General features: G+C 43.9%; 1 protein-coding gene across 2 annotated transcripts in view; it reads right to left on the reverse strand.

Annotated features, from left to right (window-relative positions):
* The window catches only part of ADCY8 (adenylate cyclase 8), a 437,831-nt gene that overhangs the window by 262,096 nt on the left and 158,614 nt on the right, over positions 1 to 17,121 (reverse strand). For both annotated transcript variants that reach the window (XM_077493354.1, XM_077493353.1), the window contains exon 2: positions 12,355 to 12,504. In XM_077493354.1, the coding sequence (XP_077349480.1) occupies positions 12,355 to 12,504 (150 nt within the window). The remainder of the gene's footprint in view (positions 1 to 12,354; positions 12,505 to 17,121) is intronic.

A 17,121-nucleotide genomic window follows, 5' to 3' on the forward strand; every position in this document is an offset into this window, starting at 1 on the left:
CCCAGCAGCTGAAAGCTGGTGGGAGGGAGAGAAACTGGCTTTCAGCTGCTGCAGAGAGCCGCACAGGGCATCCTTCTGTAATTGACCCACAGCACTGATTGCTCCTGCTGTTTTTTTTTTTTAATCTTTATTTATTTGTTTTTCCGTCAATACAAAAATAGTCGAAAGTACATTAAACACTTTTACAAACATTTCTTACTACTTTCTTAATTTATACCTGCTCCCTCTAGACCTTAAATACCCCTCCCTCTTCCACCTCCCACCCCACCCCCCTCCCCTTCCTGGCCTGTTTCTCGTGGGGTTCATAGATAATTCATCTATTTCGGTCCGGGGTTGCTTGTCCTTAGTGCTATTGTGTTATTTCCTCCACATATCGCCATGATTTTTTTAAATTTTTCCAGGGTTCCCACTTCCCCCTCCCGACCTCTATTGCTGTTGGTTCCTCTCCCCCTTCCTCATAACATTCCAAGTATTGTATCTCATTTACTCGGGAGATCCAATCCTGTATTTTTGGGCTCTCCTTCTCTCGCCATTTTTTCGGGATTAAGCTTTTTGCGGTATCAAGTAATATGGGGATTACCGTAGATCTATATTGTTTTATTGACTCATCTGTCCCATGGAATAAGACAGTCCATGGGTCTTCTCTTACTTCTTTTTTTGTTACTACTTTTATTATGTCAATAATCCTCCTCCAATATTCTTTAATAATGGGGCAGTCCCACCAAATGTGACCCATATTCCCCGTTTTCTTACATCCCCGCCAACATTCCGAGGTTTGTTCGGCTCCAAACTTACTCAGTCTGTCGGGGGTGACGTACCACCTTGCTAAACATTTATAATTCGTCTCTATCAGTTTATTCCCCTCCCCCCCATAGTGGACTAATTTAAATATTTTCTTTCTAATTTGAGTGCTACATTGTGACCCCAACTCATTTTCCCATTTTTTGATAAATGCCGGGTCCTCCAGTTCGCCCCCCTCTGAGAGTATTTTATAAATTAGGCCTATATTGTTTTTTGATTTTACTCTCTGACAAAGCCGTTCAAAGGGCCTTAGTTCTTCTTCGCCTCGTATTGGTTGGGGCAATTTTGCTACAAACTGACGTAGTTGGAGGAACCGCCAAGCATCAATCCTCATGAGTTCAGTTTCCTCCCTTAGTGCTTGAAATGTGCTTAAATTGTCTTTTACTAGTATATCTTTTAATTGTGCGTTATTTTTTATTATCCAATTCCCCCCTATTTCTTGTTTTCCCGGAGGAAAATATTCATTTTCTTTTAAAAAAATCAAAGGTGAGTTGTACCCCCATTTGTTTTGTGTGTGTGTGCGATCCCAAATTTTCAATGCGTGTCGTGTTATTTCATGTGTGTTAGGACCCACTATCCTATAATGTGGCGGGTTCCATATTAATCTCCCTAATTGTGCTTGACATAGTGCATTTTCTAAGCTGACCCATCTCTTGTCATTTACTTCTTTCGCCCACTCTACCACCCGTGAAAGAACCACTGCATTATAGTATCTTTTCAAGTCCGGGACCGCCAGTCCCCCCTGTTTTTTCCCCCTTCTTAATACCACAAACGCAATCCTTGGTTTTTTATATTGCCATATGAACTTCGAAATTAATTTCCTTAATATTTCAAAGAAGGCCACAGGGAGTGAAATGGGCATCATTTGGAACTTATATATGATCTTCGGGACCAGAATCATTTTAACCGCATTTATCCGTCCTAACCACGAGAGAGGGCTAAATGAGATTTTTTTAATTTCTCTCTTTATTTCCTCTAATAATGGGATGTAATTTTTCAAATATATTTTTCTGGTAGTATTCGTGAGGAAAATTCCCAGGTATTTAATCTCCTTACACCAGGGGAAATGAAATTCTGCTCGCAGTCTCTCTTCTTCCTGATTGCTGATGTTAATATTTAACATTTCGGACTTGCTGAGGTTAATCTTCAGATTTGATATTTTACCATACTTTTCTAAAGTCCTCAGCAAGTTCGGAATCGTTATCCTAGGGTTTGTGATGAAGAAGAGCACATCATCCGCGTATGCTGCGAGTTTGTGCTCTTCCTCTCCCACCCTAATCCCCTTTATATCTGGATTGTTTCGGATCGAGGCCAATAACGGTTCGAGAGATATCGCAAACAGTAGGGGTGATAATGGACACCCCTGTCTAGTGCCATTTCCCATTTGGAGCAGGGTGGATGTTTCTCCGTTAACCTTTACCGCCGCCAGTGGACTATTATATAAGACTTTAATCCAATGGATCATCCTCGGACCTACCCCCATCACTTCTAGGGTTTCTAACATGAGTCCCCAGTCTACCCTGTCAAAGGCTTTCTCAGCATCCATTGACAGGAATAGACCTGGGGACCCGCTGTTTTTCAGCTCCTGCTGAAAAACAGTGCTCCTAATCTCAGCTCGTTACCTATATAGAAGACACCTGGGAGCCAGAAATCTTGGTGATTGATAGGGGATCGAACACGTATTTCACTTATTAAATTGCAAGTAATTTATACCTGTTTTTCTGGATATTTGTGTTGTTCATCTGTCTCTCACTGTTAAAATAAACCTACCATTAAATGTATAGACTGATCATTTATTTGTCAGTGGGCAAACATCCAAAATCAGCAGGGGGTCAAATCCTCTTTTCCCTCACTAAGTGGCAAAGAAAAAAAATGCCCCTAGGATGGAGGTGTCACTGAAATGAAAAAAAATGTCCCCGAATTGATGAGGTGACTGCAATGAAAACAATGTCAGCCAGTAGTTTTTTTTACACCCCCCCCCCCCCCCCAAAAACAAAAATATGGTGGGAGAAAATATAGCGGCACGAACTGAGTGCTGCGCCAAGTTGTGGGTGTGGTCAGATTGCGGTCATAGCCAAGTTGTGGGGGTGGTCAGATTGCGGGCATGGCTAAGTTGTGGGCGTGGTTGGACTGTGGTCATGGCTAAGTTGTGGGCGTGGTTAGACTGCGGTCATGGCCAAGTTGTGGGTGGGGTCAGATTGCGGTCATGGCCAAACCCTGGGGGGTATTCTGGGCCATGTACCTGCACAATGCGGCTGTCACATGGGATGATGCATGCGCCCCATATGAACAAGATCTAAATATTATGTGGACCAGTTCGCTGGAAAGAGGAGATGTCAGATAGTTCATATATTTTTCACACATCTCGTCTCTTTGCTTCTGTTTGGTATTACTTCCAACAAATGATAAATGTCTCCATAAAGTACTGTGCAAAAGTCTTGGGCAGGTGTGAAAAATTTTGTAAATGAAGAATGCTTTCATAAATATAATATAGTTCATCACTATCAATTAACAAAATGGAAAGTAAATGAACAGAAGAGAAATCCAAATCAAATCAATATTTGGTGTGACCGCCTTTGCCTTCAAACCAGCATCAATTCTTCAAGGACTAGGTACACTTGCACACAGTAGGGATGAGCCGAACACCCCCTGGTTCGGTTCGTACCAGAACCTTTGAACGGACCATAATTTCGTACGAACTTTAGAACCCTATTAAAGTCTATGGGACTCGAACGTTCGAAATCAAAAGTGCTAATTTTAAAGGCTAATATGCAATATATGCAACAGACAACACCAGTAATAAGGGATATCTTCAGGTGTATACTGTGCTGGAGGCACACAACACCCACTAACTCCTGCAGATGCCTGTATTAGAGAACACCAGCATAAAAGGGTAGATACAGGTGTATAGTGTGCTGGAGTCACACAACACCCACTTTAACTCCTGCAGATGCCTGAGAAAAGAACACTGTCCCTGCCTATCTTGCTCTTTCCTTGCACGCCGGAACACACTACACAAGGCCGCCACGCTGGCAGCCTTATATAGTGTGGGGTGTGTACTAAACCCCCTGAGCTATACTTTTCCACAGGCATCCCACCTGTGGCCAATTATGGCTCTCCTCGCTGCCAGCGCTGTGATTGGCCAAGCATGGGGGGTCACAGTGCATGCTTGGCCAATCATGAGCCAGCAATGCACTGTGATAGCGTAGTGCATTGTGGGCCGTTTGTGCCACACGAATTTGGTGAGAACGGTCCACAAAGTTCTGAATTAACCGAACAGACGAACGGCCAATGTTCGAGTCTAACATGCGTTCGAGTCGAACACCGAGCTCATCCCTAGCACACCTTTTTTGAAGGAACTGGCCAGGTAGGTCGTTCTACACATTTTGAAGAACTAACCACTGATCTTCTATGGATGTAGGCTGCCTCAAATCCTTCTGTCTCTTCATGTAATCCTAGCACAGAGCTCCCTTCACCACCTAGCCACCCCCTGTACACAGCTCCCCCTTCATCTAACCCAGAACAGAGCTGCCCCTCCTCCCACCCCCTAGTACATAGAGCTTTCCAAAATCTCCCTACCCCTCCAGTACACAAAGCTCACCCCATCCTCTCCTCCTCCCAGTACAGAGCTCCCCCCATCCCCTAGCCCCCTAAAACAGAGGCCCTCCCTCATTCACCTTACAGAGCTTTCCCCACCCACTAGCATTCCCCCAATACACAGAGCCCCCCCCCCCAAGTAGACAGAGTTTCCCCCTCCTCCTGCTCAACCCCCCCTTCCCCAAATATGTCCCTACTGCAGAGTGACCCATACCTAGCCTCTTGGCAACTACCTCCTCCTGAACTGAGGAGGCGCTGTCACTTGAGGGGTGCTGTCATATGTCAACACAGGATCAGCACAGGAAGCCACTTCTGTGTTTACAAGTGGCAAGGCCAGTGTAGTGCCAGAGGTACTGAGTACCACCGCTCTCTGAATGGAAAAAAACATCCTGCTGACAGGGGTGACACTGCAGTCACTCCTGCCATTGAGAGGCGGAGAGAGCGCCCAGGGCAGGTGACCCTTACACCCACCCACCCCCCCCCGTTCCCCTCCTGTCCTGGCCCTTGTCACCAGAACAGGTGTTCCCCAGTAAAATATGTCTGGCAACAGCTCAAAAATGTCGGATTTCCTATCACTTTATATCTGGGTGACAGTGGTCTCCAGGACAAATATTTAGCGTTAATCTCCCCAGCCAGCAATAAAAATAGAGATGTGCAAGAAGGAAGCACAGTGTATAAAGTCCGGATTCATTTTATTCTGATGCTTATATTTTAAAAAGCCAACAAGTTCAAGGGGTTCAAATGGTCCCCCTTAATCAGAACTTGGTGCTGCTGAACAAAGTGTAGACTGAATTGGAGAGAACTTGAGCAGTAATTTATCTGATTGTTCCAAATGCCAATGGAACCTTAAAGTAGTTTCAAACCCTTACATTTACCCAGTGAAGTGAATGGCATCAGGTGACCCAAAGACCTGCATTGTATGCCGCTCAGACACTCTAGAAGGGGTACAAGTCCCAAACGTCCACCACGTGTCCCCACCACAGACACAGAGGTGTTGTCTTGTGTCCCTGACAGTCCAGACACAAAGAGGTTTCCTTGTGTGCCTGACAGTCTAGACCAGTGATGGCATCTGGGGTGCCAAGGTTCGCCATCACTGGTCTAGACCAACCTTTCTCAACCTTTTTACCCCATAGGAGCCCTTAACTTATGTTACAGTTCTTGGGGAACTCCTTCTAAAACCAATTCATTGGTAGTCAGTTGAGAAAATGCTACTTACATTGGTGGCTACTGGGAAGAATGCCACCATTACAGTGGTGGTCATTACGTCGCCCTTATAGACATCTAAAATTATTATTGGTGTGATGCAGCTGACTTGTTGACCCACAAAACTATGCAGTCACCAATAAATAGGAGGTTAGTCCACTATATCTCAAGGAATGAGGAGACAGAAAGGTCTCCTCATGTCCATACCCAGTTCAGAAATGAAGGGTTTCCTTAGGTACCTAACAGTCCAGACACAGAAAAGATACTTCATGTTCCCAGCAGTCTGGGAACAACAGTGCTTACTCAAGTCTCTGGTAATCCAAACACAGAGAATTTAACTCATGTCCCTTGCAGTCTAGACACAGAGGAGTTCACTCTTGTCCCCACCCAGTCCAGAAATTAGGGGTTTCCTAATGTCCCTAACAGTCCAGACACAAAGGAGATACCTCATGTTCCAACAGTCTGGGAACAACAGTGTTTACTCAAGTCTCTGACAGTCCTTCTCCTCCGGTCCAATCTTGAATACACATTAAGAGATACTCCTCTGGTCAAACCAACCTCTACCATCTACAAAGCTTTATTACCTTCTGTCCACTTTGGTCTGGAGGACTTGCTCTCTAGGTGGCAGGGCGAGATCCCAGACCTGGATTCAGAAGATTCGGAGGACGCCTGGGAATATCCTTTCTTACAACTGATTTCTGTCAGAGATCAGTTGATATGATTTAAACTGATTCATAGAGTCTATTTGTCAGATTATCCAAAATGAACTCGAATTCCTCCTCCAACTTTTCCAACAAGTGTAACAAGGCAGATGCCTACTTTAATCATATGCTGTGGTCCTGTCCCAGAATCCAGCCCTTTTGGGCAGAGGTCACGACCTTCATTGAAACATTGACCATAATTCTTGTACCCCTAAAAGTATTGATCTGTTTGCTTGGTCTGGTGGGCTTCTTGGCCCACCGCCGAGCAACCAGAACACTAATAGGACTTCTATTATTCTACGCTAGGAAGGCTCTACTCCTTAAATGGAAACAAACTGAGGTACCTACATGGAAATCGCTGATCAACTCAGCGGTGCCACTATACAAAGAGGCCAGAGGCTGCTCAGCCATGTTTGACAAAATATGGCACATATGGTTAGAATCAGACGCCACGATCGCAACACAATAGGCACTGTTCCCATTGATTATCTACCTCAACTAAAAGTCCTGTAGCAGCAAAGAGCTAATTTTTCCATTAGCTGAAGGTTCCCCTAAAAGCGCTATCCTCAACCTCACTAGCTCCTCCCGATGTGGTCACCTGAAATACATGACACATTATCTTCCCACCTGATCTCTCAATCTTAATGACTCGAGTAGTTTAAGTTATTGATGTTTATAGAAAAGTATAACTATTGCCGCGTACACACGTAGCAGACTATCTGGAGGACTTAGTCTGGCGGACTTCCCGCCGGACTGTCCGCCGGACTTTCCGAACGAGCTACTTGCCCACACACGGCACTTTTTCAGCGGACTAATACGGCGTACTAAGTCCGCCAGACGGCTCAGGAGGGGGCGCTGGCTCGTCCCCACCCCCTTTCCTGGCCGGCTGGGTAGCGTGCTCGGATAAGGGTCTGATGTGGACCTAGGTGGGAACCCTCACGCCAATTTTTCAGCGTAGGGATTCTCCTTTAACTCCATACCAGGTGAGACGTCGCTGGCCCCGGCTACCTGGAGACGCGCTCAAAATGAGCGGACTTTTCTCCACGTGGGAAAAGTCCGCTCATTTCAAAAGTACGGCGGACTAGCACACACAAGGCCGGATTGTCCGCCGAAAAGCTAGTCCAGTGGACAGATTGGAGTGCAAAAATACTTTCTTAGTACGCCGGACTTTTGGGTAAAAAAAAGTCCGCCGGAGGCTACACACGGGCGGATTGTCCGGCGAACTTGAGTTTGCCGGACTTTTCCACCGGATTGTTTCATCGTGTGTACGCATCATATATAGGATTGTTTTATTGGTTGTTACCTCAGCCGGGGTATGCCCTGAGGCTGTGAAATGTAACTTTTTTTTTTGTTTTGGATGCAAACTCAATAATAAGAATTTATAAAAAAAAAAAAAGTCTCTGGCAGTCCGAACACAGAGACCTTTACTCATGTTCCTGGCAGTCTAGACACTGAGAAACAGAGGGTTTCCTTATGTCCCTGACAGTCTGGAAACAAAGGCTTTTCCCAAAGTCTAGATATGGAGGAGTTTACTCATGTCCCTGATATATTCAACACAGAAAGGTTTACTTAAATCCCAGACAGTCCAGATACTGAGGGGTTTCCCTATGTCCCCTGCAGTCTAGAAACAGGGGTCCTTCCTGTTGTCACCGGCAGTCCAGAAACAAGGAATTTCCTCATGTCCCCAGCATTCCAGAAATTCGTTTTTTTCTCATGTACCTGGCAAACCCAGAAACAATGATTTTTCCAGACTCAGGGCAGTTTAGACACATCCCTATTAGTTTGACTATAGGCCTCTACTTTTACCTCCTCCATAGTGTTGAAGAAGCGGTCTGAAGATAAGTACGTGGGATTTTACAAGTTGGTTCTTGTCGTCACAAGCCACGTGGCGCGGTTACCTCTTGGAAACCATGACTGAAATGGACACTCTCCGCACATCCAGGCTTTTTTTGGCTCCTTCGTGTGTTCTATAAATGCCATCACCATGGCAATCCCAGGAGACCCGTCTCCATAGAAACACCTGGGATTTGGAAGGGGCTTACTGGGGGCACACAACGCTCTCTTGTTGGCATGGTAGCTTTCACGAGCCGTCAAGATTTGTATTTAAAATGAGTAGCAAACAAAAAGAAAAGATATTACTTCATGCTTGGGAGCCCACTGTTGTGGATTTAAAGGTGTGCTTTTAGAGTAAGGGTATATTTACCGACTAACTTTAAAAAAAACTTTTTTCCATGCCTAGATCAACTGAACAATTAAAAGTGGAAAGTTTAGGTTCAACAGTGCATAGTGGTTTTGTACTTTAAAGGGAACCCAACCCCCATTTTACAATTTGTTAAAAAGAAGGAGAATGTGAAATTTAAGGTGTGGTGGTCCATGGAGGTTTGAAAGTTTCAGCCGCAAAGGCAGATTGGAGACCCATGGCAAGTCTTGGATGTCCACTGGAAAAAAAAGAGCGGATATGGGAGAGAACTTATATTGTATTATGTAATCGGGATAGGAAAATAAATTATTATTTAAATTTCCATTAGTGCAGGTGGAGAAAACCTTGTGTCCATGCAGGGTCATTCTCAATGCTACTGGGATCCCAATACTGGATCCTCTGGGAGGTTCCCAGGTGGACCCTGTACTAGGTAATTTGGGGGAGGTCAAAAAGCCATTCGAAGGTCTGAAAAACAGTCACCCATTGTTTGTCAGAGTCATCATTTTTAACACACATTGAACTGTTTTATTTTACCAAAAAACTTGTTTTGTGGCTTTAAATTGCCACTTTTGTCGCCTACCCACTCTGGTGAAATTGCAAACTAGGAATTTTCATTGGTGTATAAGCCTAAAATGAGGAAGTGTCAATTTGAAAGCCAAAAAACATTTTTCTTTTTTTGTGAAATAAAGTAATTAGATGTTTGTTAAACCTGATGAATTTGGCCCATCCTTAGACACATGATAATGGCCAGCTCCGCCGTTCGAAACACTGACGGGACTTTTGACCTCCTTCAACTTACTTAATAATTTGAAGTGTTCTGTACTACTGTAGCACTCTGAGATATGTCATCAAGGAGCTAGTACTTTAAAGCTGGCCATACACCTATAGCTTATCTGCAAATTTTCTATGGTTAGATGGAAAAAGTGGGAGATTCCTCCATCCACACAGTTTAACGAACATGGATAAATCTGTTGTACTTTTTCCATCTAACCATAGGTGTATGGCCAGCCTTAGATTCCCCTTATTTTCAAGGGAATCCATTAGGAATCCATTAGGTCATGGATATGTGCTGTTACTGACTTGCCGACTGCAGTTGGAGGTTCCTATCTGTAAAGCTGCTTTACTATTTCTACATTTTTAGGAAGGTGATACCCCCCACCAACCTGTTTCCCAGTCCCATCTGTCCCTCCTGGAGGGTGTTTGAAAGATTTTGTTTGCTTTTAACATTTACATTGGAATGAATGAACTTTACTGAACATAAACCACATACACTGGTATGCTGCGTACACACGATCAGACTATCCGGCGGACTTAGTCTGGCGGACAAACCGCCGGAAAGTCCGCCGGACTTTCCGAACGAGCGGACCTGCCCTACACACAACCGGACTATGGCGGGAGTCCGCCGGACTTTTGAAATGAACGGACTTGCCCACACACGGAGGAAAGTCCGTTCATTTTGAACGAGGCATCAGGTAGACGGGACTAGGCAAGGAGGTCAATGTCGCCGCCTCTATGGGCAAGATTGACACGTCGCTGGCCCTGTCACCTGGTATGGATTTAAAGGGGAAGCCCTATGCCAAAAATGAACAGACTCCGTTCATTTCAAAAGTCCGACGGACTAGCACACAGACGGCCGAATTGTCTGCCGGACATTCTCTTCAACTTTTAGACACTTTTCTTTCTGGTTTTAACAAGTAACCGCTCTCTCTTCTGTGCTGCGAAATCCCCCCCAGCCCCCCCCCCCCTTATACTTACCTGAGCCTGATCTGATCCAGCGATGTCAACAATAGCAGCTCTCGCTGCTGTCTCCCTCCTCCATGGGCAGCAGTGAAGGCCACTAATTAGGGGTGCAGGGGCGCCACACCCCTAATCTATGTGCCTGGCCCCTAATCTACATGCAGGTCGCCGGAGACACAAATTCCAATGGGGTTTTCTTTTTTTTTTAAGCATGTGATTAGAGGCTCCAATTGGCTTAAAGAAAGAGTGAGCTCGGACGCAGAGCACTACGCTCTGAGCCCACCCTGTTGTGTGACATTATATTATTATATATGAATTCCCTAATGTCCTGAGACCCCATTGGCTGTGAGTCCTTAGACCCAATTGACTGGGAGGAGAAGCAAAGGCCAGGACATGGAGGAGACAGGGGGGGGGGGGGGTTAGGGAGCCGCTGCTGCAGCCATTACCCCATACAGCCATGATCATGACATGGGGTAAGTGCAGGGCTGATAGGGGGCCTGGCAGGCCATAGGATGAGCAAGTGAGCCGATGACTTGGGGGGGGGGGGATTTGTAGGGTGTGGGTATGGTGTACGGTGGCAGACTCAAACGACAGCGGGGGGGGGGGGCATTAGTGTTGGGCAGCAGGCTGGAGTGATGTGGGGGGAGGATGTTTGTGGTCAGGTCTGTCTGCCGCCCCCAACTGAGCACTTTGATAGCAGCAAAAGCTATTATCTCCCGCTGCTGTCAATCAAATGCTGTGCTGAGCGAGCAGGGGGCAAGGCCGAGCCGCCCGCTGTGTGTCAATAGATGCAGGCAGTGCAGTTTGGGAGTAAGCACCCACAGGTGCCCCCATGGAAAGTGGCTTTTCATGGGTCATCTGCTGAAGAGGAGGAGCCAGGAGTGGGACAGGGGACCCCAGAAGAGGAGGATTTGGGCTGCTCTGTGCAAAACCATTGCACAGAGTAGGTAAGTATAACATGTTTGTTATACAGTATCTCACAAAAGTGAGTACACCTCTCGCATTTTTGTGAATATTTTATTATTATTATTATATCTTTTCATGTGACAACACTGAAGAAATGACACTTTGCTACAAAGTAGTGAGTGTACAGCTTGTATAACAGTGTCAATTTGCCGTCCCCTCAAAATAACGCAACGCACAGCCATTAATGTCTAAACTGCTGGCAACAAAAGTGAGTACACCCCTAAGTGAAAATGTCCAAATTAAGCCCAAAGTGTCAATATTTTGAGTGACCACCATTATTTTCCAGCACTGCCTTAACCCTCTTGGGCATGGAGATCACCAGAGCTTCACAGGTTGTCACTGGAGTCCTCTTCCCCTCCTCCATGACGACATCACAGATCTGGTGGATGTTAGAGACCTTGCGCTCCTCCACCTTCTGTTTGAGTATACCCCACAGAGGCACAATAGGGTTTAGGTCTGGAGACATGCTTGGCCAGTCCATCACCTTTACCCTCAGCTTCTTTAGCAAGGCAGTGGTCATCTTGGAGGTGTGTTTGGGGTCGTTATCATGTTGGAATACTGCCATGTGGTCCAGAAGGGAGGGGATCATGCTCTGCTTCAGTATGTCACAGTACATGTTGGCATTCATGTTTCCCTCAATGAACTGTAGCTCTCCAGTGCCGACATGCAGGCCCAGACCATGACATTCCCACCACCATGCTTGACTGTAGGCAAGACACACTTGTCTTTGTACTCCTAACCTGGTTGACACCACACACGCGTCACACCATCTGAACCAATAACGGTGGCCAAACAAATAATTAAATAACTTTTTACTTTTACTTTTACTCTCTTTTGTTGCCAGCAGTTTAGACATTAATGGCTGTGTGTTGAGTTATTTTGAGGGGACAGCAAATTTACACTGTTATACAAACTGTACACTCACTACTTTACATTGTAGCAAAGTGTCATTTCTTCAGTGTTGTCACATGAAAAGATAGAATAAAATATTTACAAAAATGTGAGGGGTGTACTCACTTTTGTGAGATACTGTATAAATGAAAAAAAAAATGAAGCTTTGATGTCATTTTAACATACAAAATATTTCAGCGTTTTATTTCAGACACGTTGGGATGAAGAGCTCCTTAGGGAGATGAGGGATTCTCCTACCTGTCTCTGGTTCTCAGTCTCGAGCCTCAGCCTGGCTTCGACGCATCTTCTGGTCTCGAGGAAGGCTTGCCGCTGAGCCCGGTCCGACAGGTAGCTAATGAAGATTCCGGCTGTGTTCATACACATAAACAACACAGCTTGTGCCACAATCTGCAAAAGAAGAGAAGAGGGAGAATTTAAAGTCACGACGCGTCCAAAAACCCCGGGAAATAAGTCTTCTCCTGTACAGAGATGATAGAAAAAATGTCATACAAATACATACAGTGCGGGATATGGCGAGGCATAGGACGTACTGATGATATACATTTTGTACTAAAGGACTTTTATCTTCCTAAAGCCCCCTGATTTGATTTTCTGCAGATTTTTGTCTTTAGATTTACCAAAACCATGTAGAGCAAGGGCCTGCCTTGATTGCATACAAATTGAAAAACTAAGCCCGTGTACACACGGTCGGAGATTCTGTCGGAATGTGTCCGATCGGAGCGTTTTGTCAGGTATTCCGACTGTGTGTGGTCTCCATTGGACTGTTTCCGTCGGAGTATCCGACTGACCAAGTTTTCCAACTTGGTAAAATTTTCCGCCAAAATACTCCGATCATGTGTAGAGAATTCCGATCGGACAAAGTGCCACGCATGCTCAGATCAAATTCCTACACCAAAGCTATTGGCTACTAGCCTGAACATAGTCCCATCGTAACGAAATTACGTCATCACGTTCTGAAAGATCGGATTTTTCGCCAACTTTGTCCGACCGTGTGTATGCAACAGTTTCGGACAAAACCTGTCGGACGAAATCCGACGGACAGAATCCAACGGATTTGGTTGTCAGAATCTCTGACCGTGTGTACAAAGGCTTAAGCCTCGTACACACGGTCGGATTTTTTCGACCGAAAATGTTCGATGGGAGCTTTTTGTCGGAAATTTCCGACCATGTGTAGGCTCCACTGGAAATTTTCCATCGAGATTTCCTTTGCACAAAATTTGAGATCTGGTTCTAAAATTTTCCGACAACAAAATCCTTTGTCGGAAATTCCGATCGTGTGTACACAATTCCGATGCACAAAGTTCCACACATGCTCGGAATCAAGCAGAAGAGCCGCACTGGCTATTGAACTTCATTTTTCTCGGCTCGTCGTACGCGTTGTACATCACCGCGTTCTTGACATTCGCAATTTCCGACCAACTCTGTGTGACCGTGTGTATGCAAGACAAGTTTGAGCCAACATCCGTCGGAAAAAATACAGGGATTTTGTTGTCGGAATGTACGATCAATGTCCGATCGTGTGTTTGGGGCATTAAGGGTTGACCTCATATTATATGGTTTTGGTAAATCTGAAGATAAAAATCTGCAGAAAATCTAATAGTGTGTATGGGGCCTTAGGCTTTGTTCACAATATGATGTGCGACGTGGAATGTCATATCTGTGCACATTTTCACGTAATGCACTTAGGGCAGCCTATCCATTTTATTGGGATGCCCTACGCACATCAAAGAAGCGCTTTTCTATGCGTTATGCCCTGCACACATGGTCGGACTTTCCGACGGAAAATGTGCGATCGGACTGTGTTGTCGGAAATTCCGATCGTGTGTGGGCACCATCGGACTTTTTCCTGTCGGATATTTCCGACACACAAAGTTTGAGATCTTGTTCTAAAATTTTCCAACAACAAAATCCGATCGTTTAAATTCCGATCGTGTGTAGACAATTCCGACGCACAAAGTGCCACGCATGCTCAGAATAAATTACGAGACGAAAGCTATTGGCTACTGGCCCTCTTTATAGTCCCGTCGTACATGTTGTACGTCACCTCGTTCTGAACGATCGGATTTTCCGACAACTTCATGCGACCGCGTGTATGCAAGACAAGTTTGGGCCAAAATCCGTCGGAAAAAAATCAGACGGATTTTTGCTGTCGGGATGTCCGACCGTGTGCACAGGGCATTAAGCTTTGCGTGTCTTTTAACTGCACACTTTGCCACCTTTGTCACTTTTTCCACGTGAAAAAACGTGCCTCTGCTTGATGAATGAACTAGTAATGGTAGCGCAAGCGGGAACGCGTTTTTCCTGCGTTTTGTAAACACGTGAAAGAATCGCACGATTTTTGGGCGCGTTTACGAAATGCTCAGATGTGAATGGGCACAATCTAGATCAGGGGTCTTCAAACTACGGCCCTCCAGTTGTTCAGGAACTACAATTTCCATCATGCCTAGTCATGTCTGTGAATGTCAGAGCTTTACAATGCCTCATGGGATGTGTAGTTCCGCAACAGCTGGAGGGCCATAGTTTGAGGATCCCTGATCTAGATGAAATAACAGCGCTAAAGGGCCCTACCAGTCCCATATCGACAAAGGAGGCTAAAAAAGAAGGGGAAAGGGTCGCCCACCAGCCTTGTGCATTATCATAAAAACTGTTTATTATAAAATTATAAAACAAAAAGAGTGAATATAATTCACCCCTAAGCAGAAAAATTCAAAATTCAATTCAAATCTATCACCCAATGATTAAAGTGAAACATGAAAGTCCACGACAAGAGTGATTGATCTCCGTCCAAAAAACATATTTATCCAAATGTCTTTTAGCTTTGGTTTTCACACCAGTGCAGCTTTGAAATTGCGCTACTTCAAAAGCCACCCCGATCAGTACGATTTTGATGTGCCACATCATTGGGGCCTGCGACTCATTTAACAGAAGTCAATGCAAGTAGCAATGAAATCGCAAAAGAAAAAAAAAAAGTAGTGCAGGAACCTTTTTAACCCCTTCACGTCTAAGGGTAGAACAAATCTAAACGCCTAAGCACAATTTTTCAACTTTGACATGTGTTAGTAAAATTATACATATCATCAACTACTTTGTGTATCCAGGTGGATTATATTATTTATTTATTTAGAACACATTGGGCTTTCATTTGGTGGTAAATGGTAATGGATATCGCCTGTTTTTGTTTTGTTTTGTTTTTATCATCAAAGGAAAACTAAAATAGTAAAAGAAAAAATCCAAAATAAAACCCAAAATAGTAAAAAAACAAAAACAAAAAAAAACATTCTTTTAAATTTAGCTATAAATTTCTTGGTACTACCATAAGCCACATGTTATGATAGTAATATAAAAAGGACTTAACAAACCATTTTTCTTTTGTACAATTCTCCTTAAAAAAATTTTTCTATATATATATATATATATATATATATATATATCTATATATATCTATATATATATATCTATATATATATATATATATATATATATATATATATATATATATATATCTATCTATATATATATATATATATATATATATATATATATATATATATACGGCCCCGGAAGATTTGGCTGCTGAATGACGGTGACATTTTTTGCGATTTGACACTGCGTCGCTTTAACTAACAGTTGCGCGGTCGTGCAACATGGCTCCCAAACAAAATTAACATCCTTTTTTCCCCACAAATAGAGATTTCTTTTGGTGGTATTTGATCACCCCTGCTGTTTTTATTTTTTGCACTATAAACAAAAAAAAAGCAACAATTTTGAAAAAAAAACGCATTATTTTTAACTTTTTGCTATAATAAATATCCCCCAAAAATATATCAAAAACTTTTTTTCCCTCAGTTTACACTGATACATATTCTTCTACATATTTTTGTAAAAAAATAAATAAATCGCAATAAGCGATTGATTGGTTTTGCGCAAAATTTATAGCGTTTACAAAATAGGGGACAGTTTTATGGCATTTTTATTAATAATTGTTTTTTTTTACTAGTAATGGCGGCGATCAGCGATTTTTATTGTGACTGCGGCATTATGGTGGACACATTGGACATTTTTGACACATTTTTGGGACCATTGTCATTTATACAGCAATTAGTGCTATACAAATGCAATGATTCCTGTGTAAATGACACTGGCAGTGAAGGGGTTAACCAGGGGGTGGCAGTGTAGGGGTTAAGTGTGTCCTAGGAGCATGTTACTAACTGTGGGGGGCGTGGCTGTGTGTTAGTGAACACTGATCTCTGCTCCAGTCACAGGAACCAGAGCTCAGTGTCACTTGTTGCTAGGCAGAACGGGGAGATGCTGTTTACTTCCGCATCTCCCCGTTTAGCCTCCCCGTGAGACGATCGCGGGTATCCCCGCGGCGATCGAGTCCGCGGGAACCGCGACCGGACTCACGGGGGTCCTGACCAGCGTACGCGCGCACCGCCGGGACGCGCACTTGATGGCACAGCGGCATTCTTTAAAGGGACGTACCTGTACGCCCATATGCCTGTCCGTGCCATTCTGCCGACGTGCATCGTCGCACGCCGGTTGGGAAGTGGTTAACAAACCATTTTTTTTTGTACAATTCTCCTTTAACCGCTTCAGCCCCAGAAGATTTGGCTGCTGAATGACCGGGCCATTTTTTGCAATTCGGCACTGCGTCGCTTTAACGGACAATAGCGCTGCACCCAAACAAATAGAGCTTTCTTTTGGTGACATTTGATCGCCTCTGCGGTTTTTATTTTTTGCGCTATAAACAAAAAAAGAGCGACAATTTTGAAAAAAACTCAATATTTTTTACTTTTACTTTTTTGCTATAATAAATATCCCCAAGAAATATTTTAAAAAACATTTTTTTCCTCAGTTTAGGCCGATACGTATACTTCTACATATTTTTGGTAAAAAAAAAAATCGCAATAAGTGATTATTGATTGGTTTGCACAAAAGTTTTAGCGTCTACAAAATAGGGGATAGTTTTATGCCATTTTTATTGATAATTAATTTTTTTACTAG

Source organism: Lithobates pipiens, unplaced genomic scaffold, assembly GCF_037356315.1.
Source record: "Lithobates pipiens isolate NorthernLeopardFrog02 unplaced genomic scaffold, aLitPip1_a1.2 Scaffold_19, whole genome shotgun sequence".
Lineage (NCBI taxonomy): Eukaryota > Metazoa > Chordata > Amphibia > Anura > Ranidae > Lithobates > Lithobates pipiens.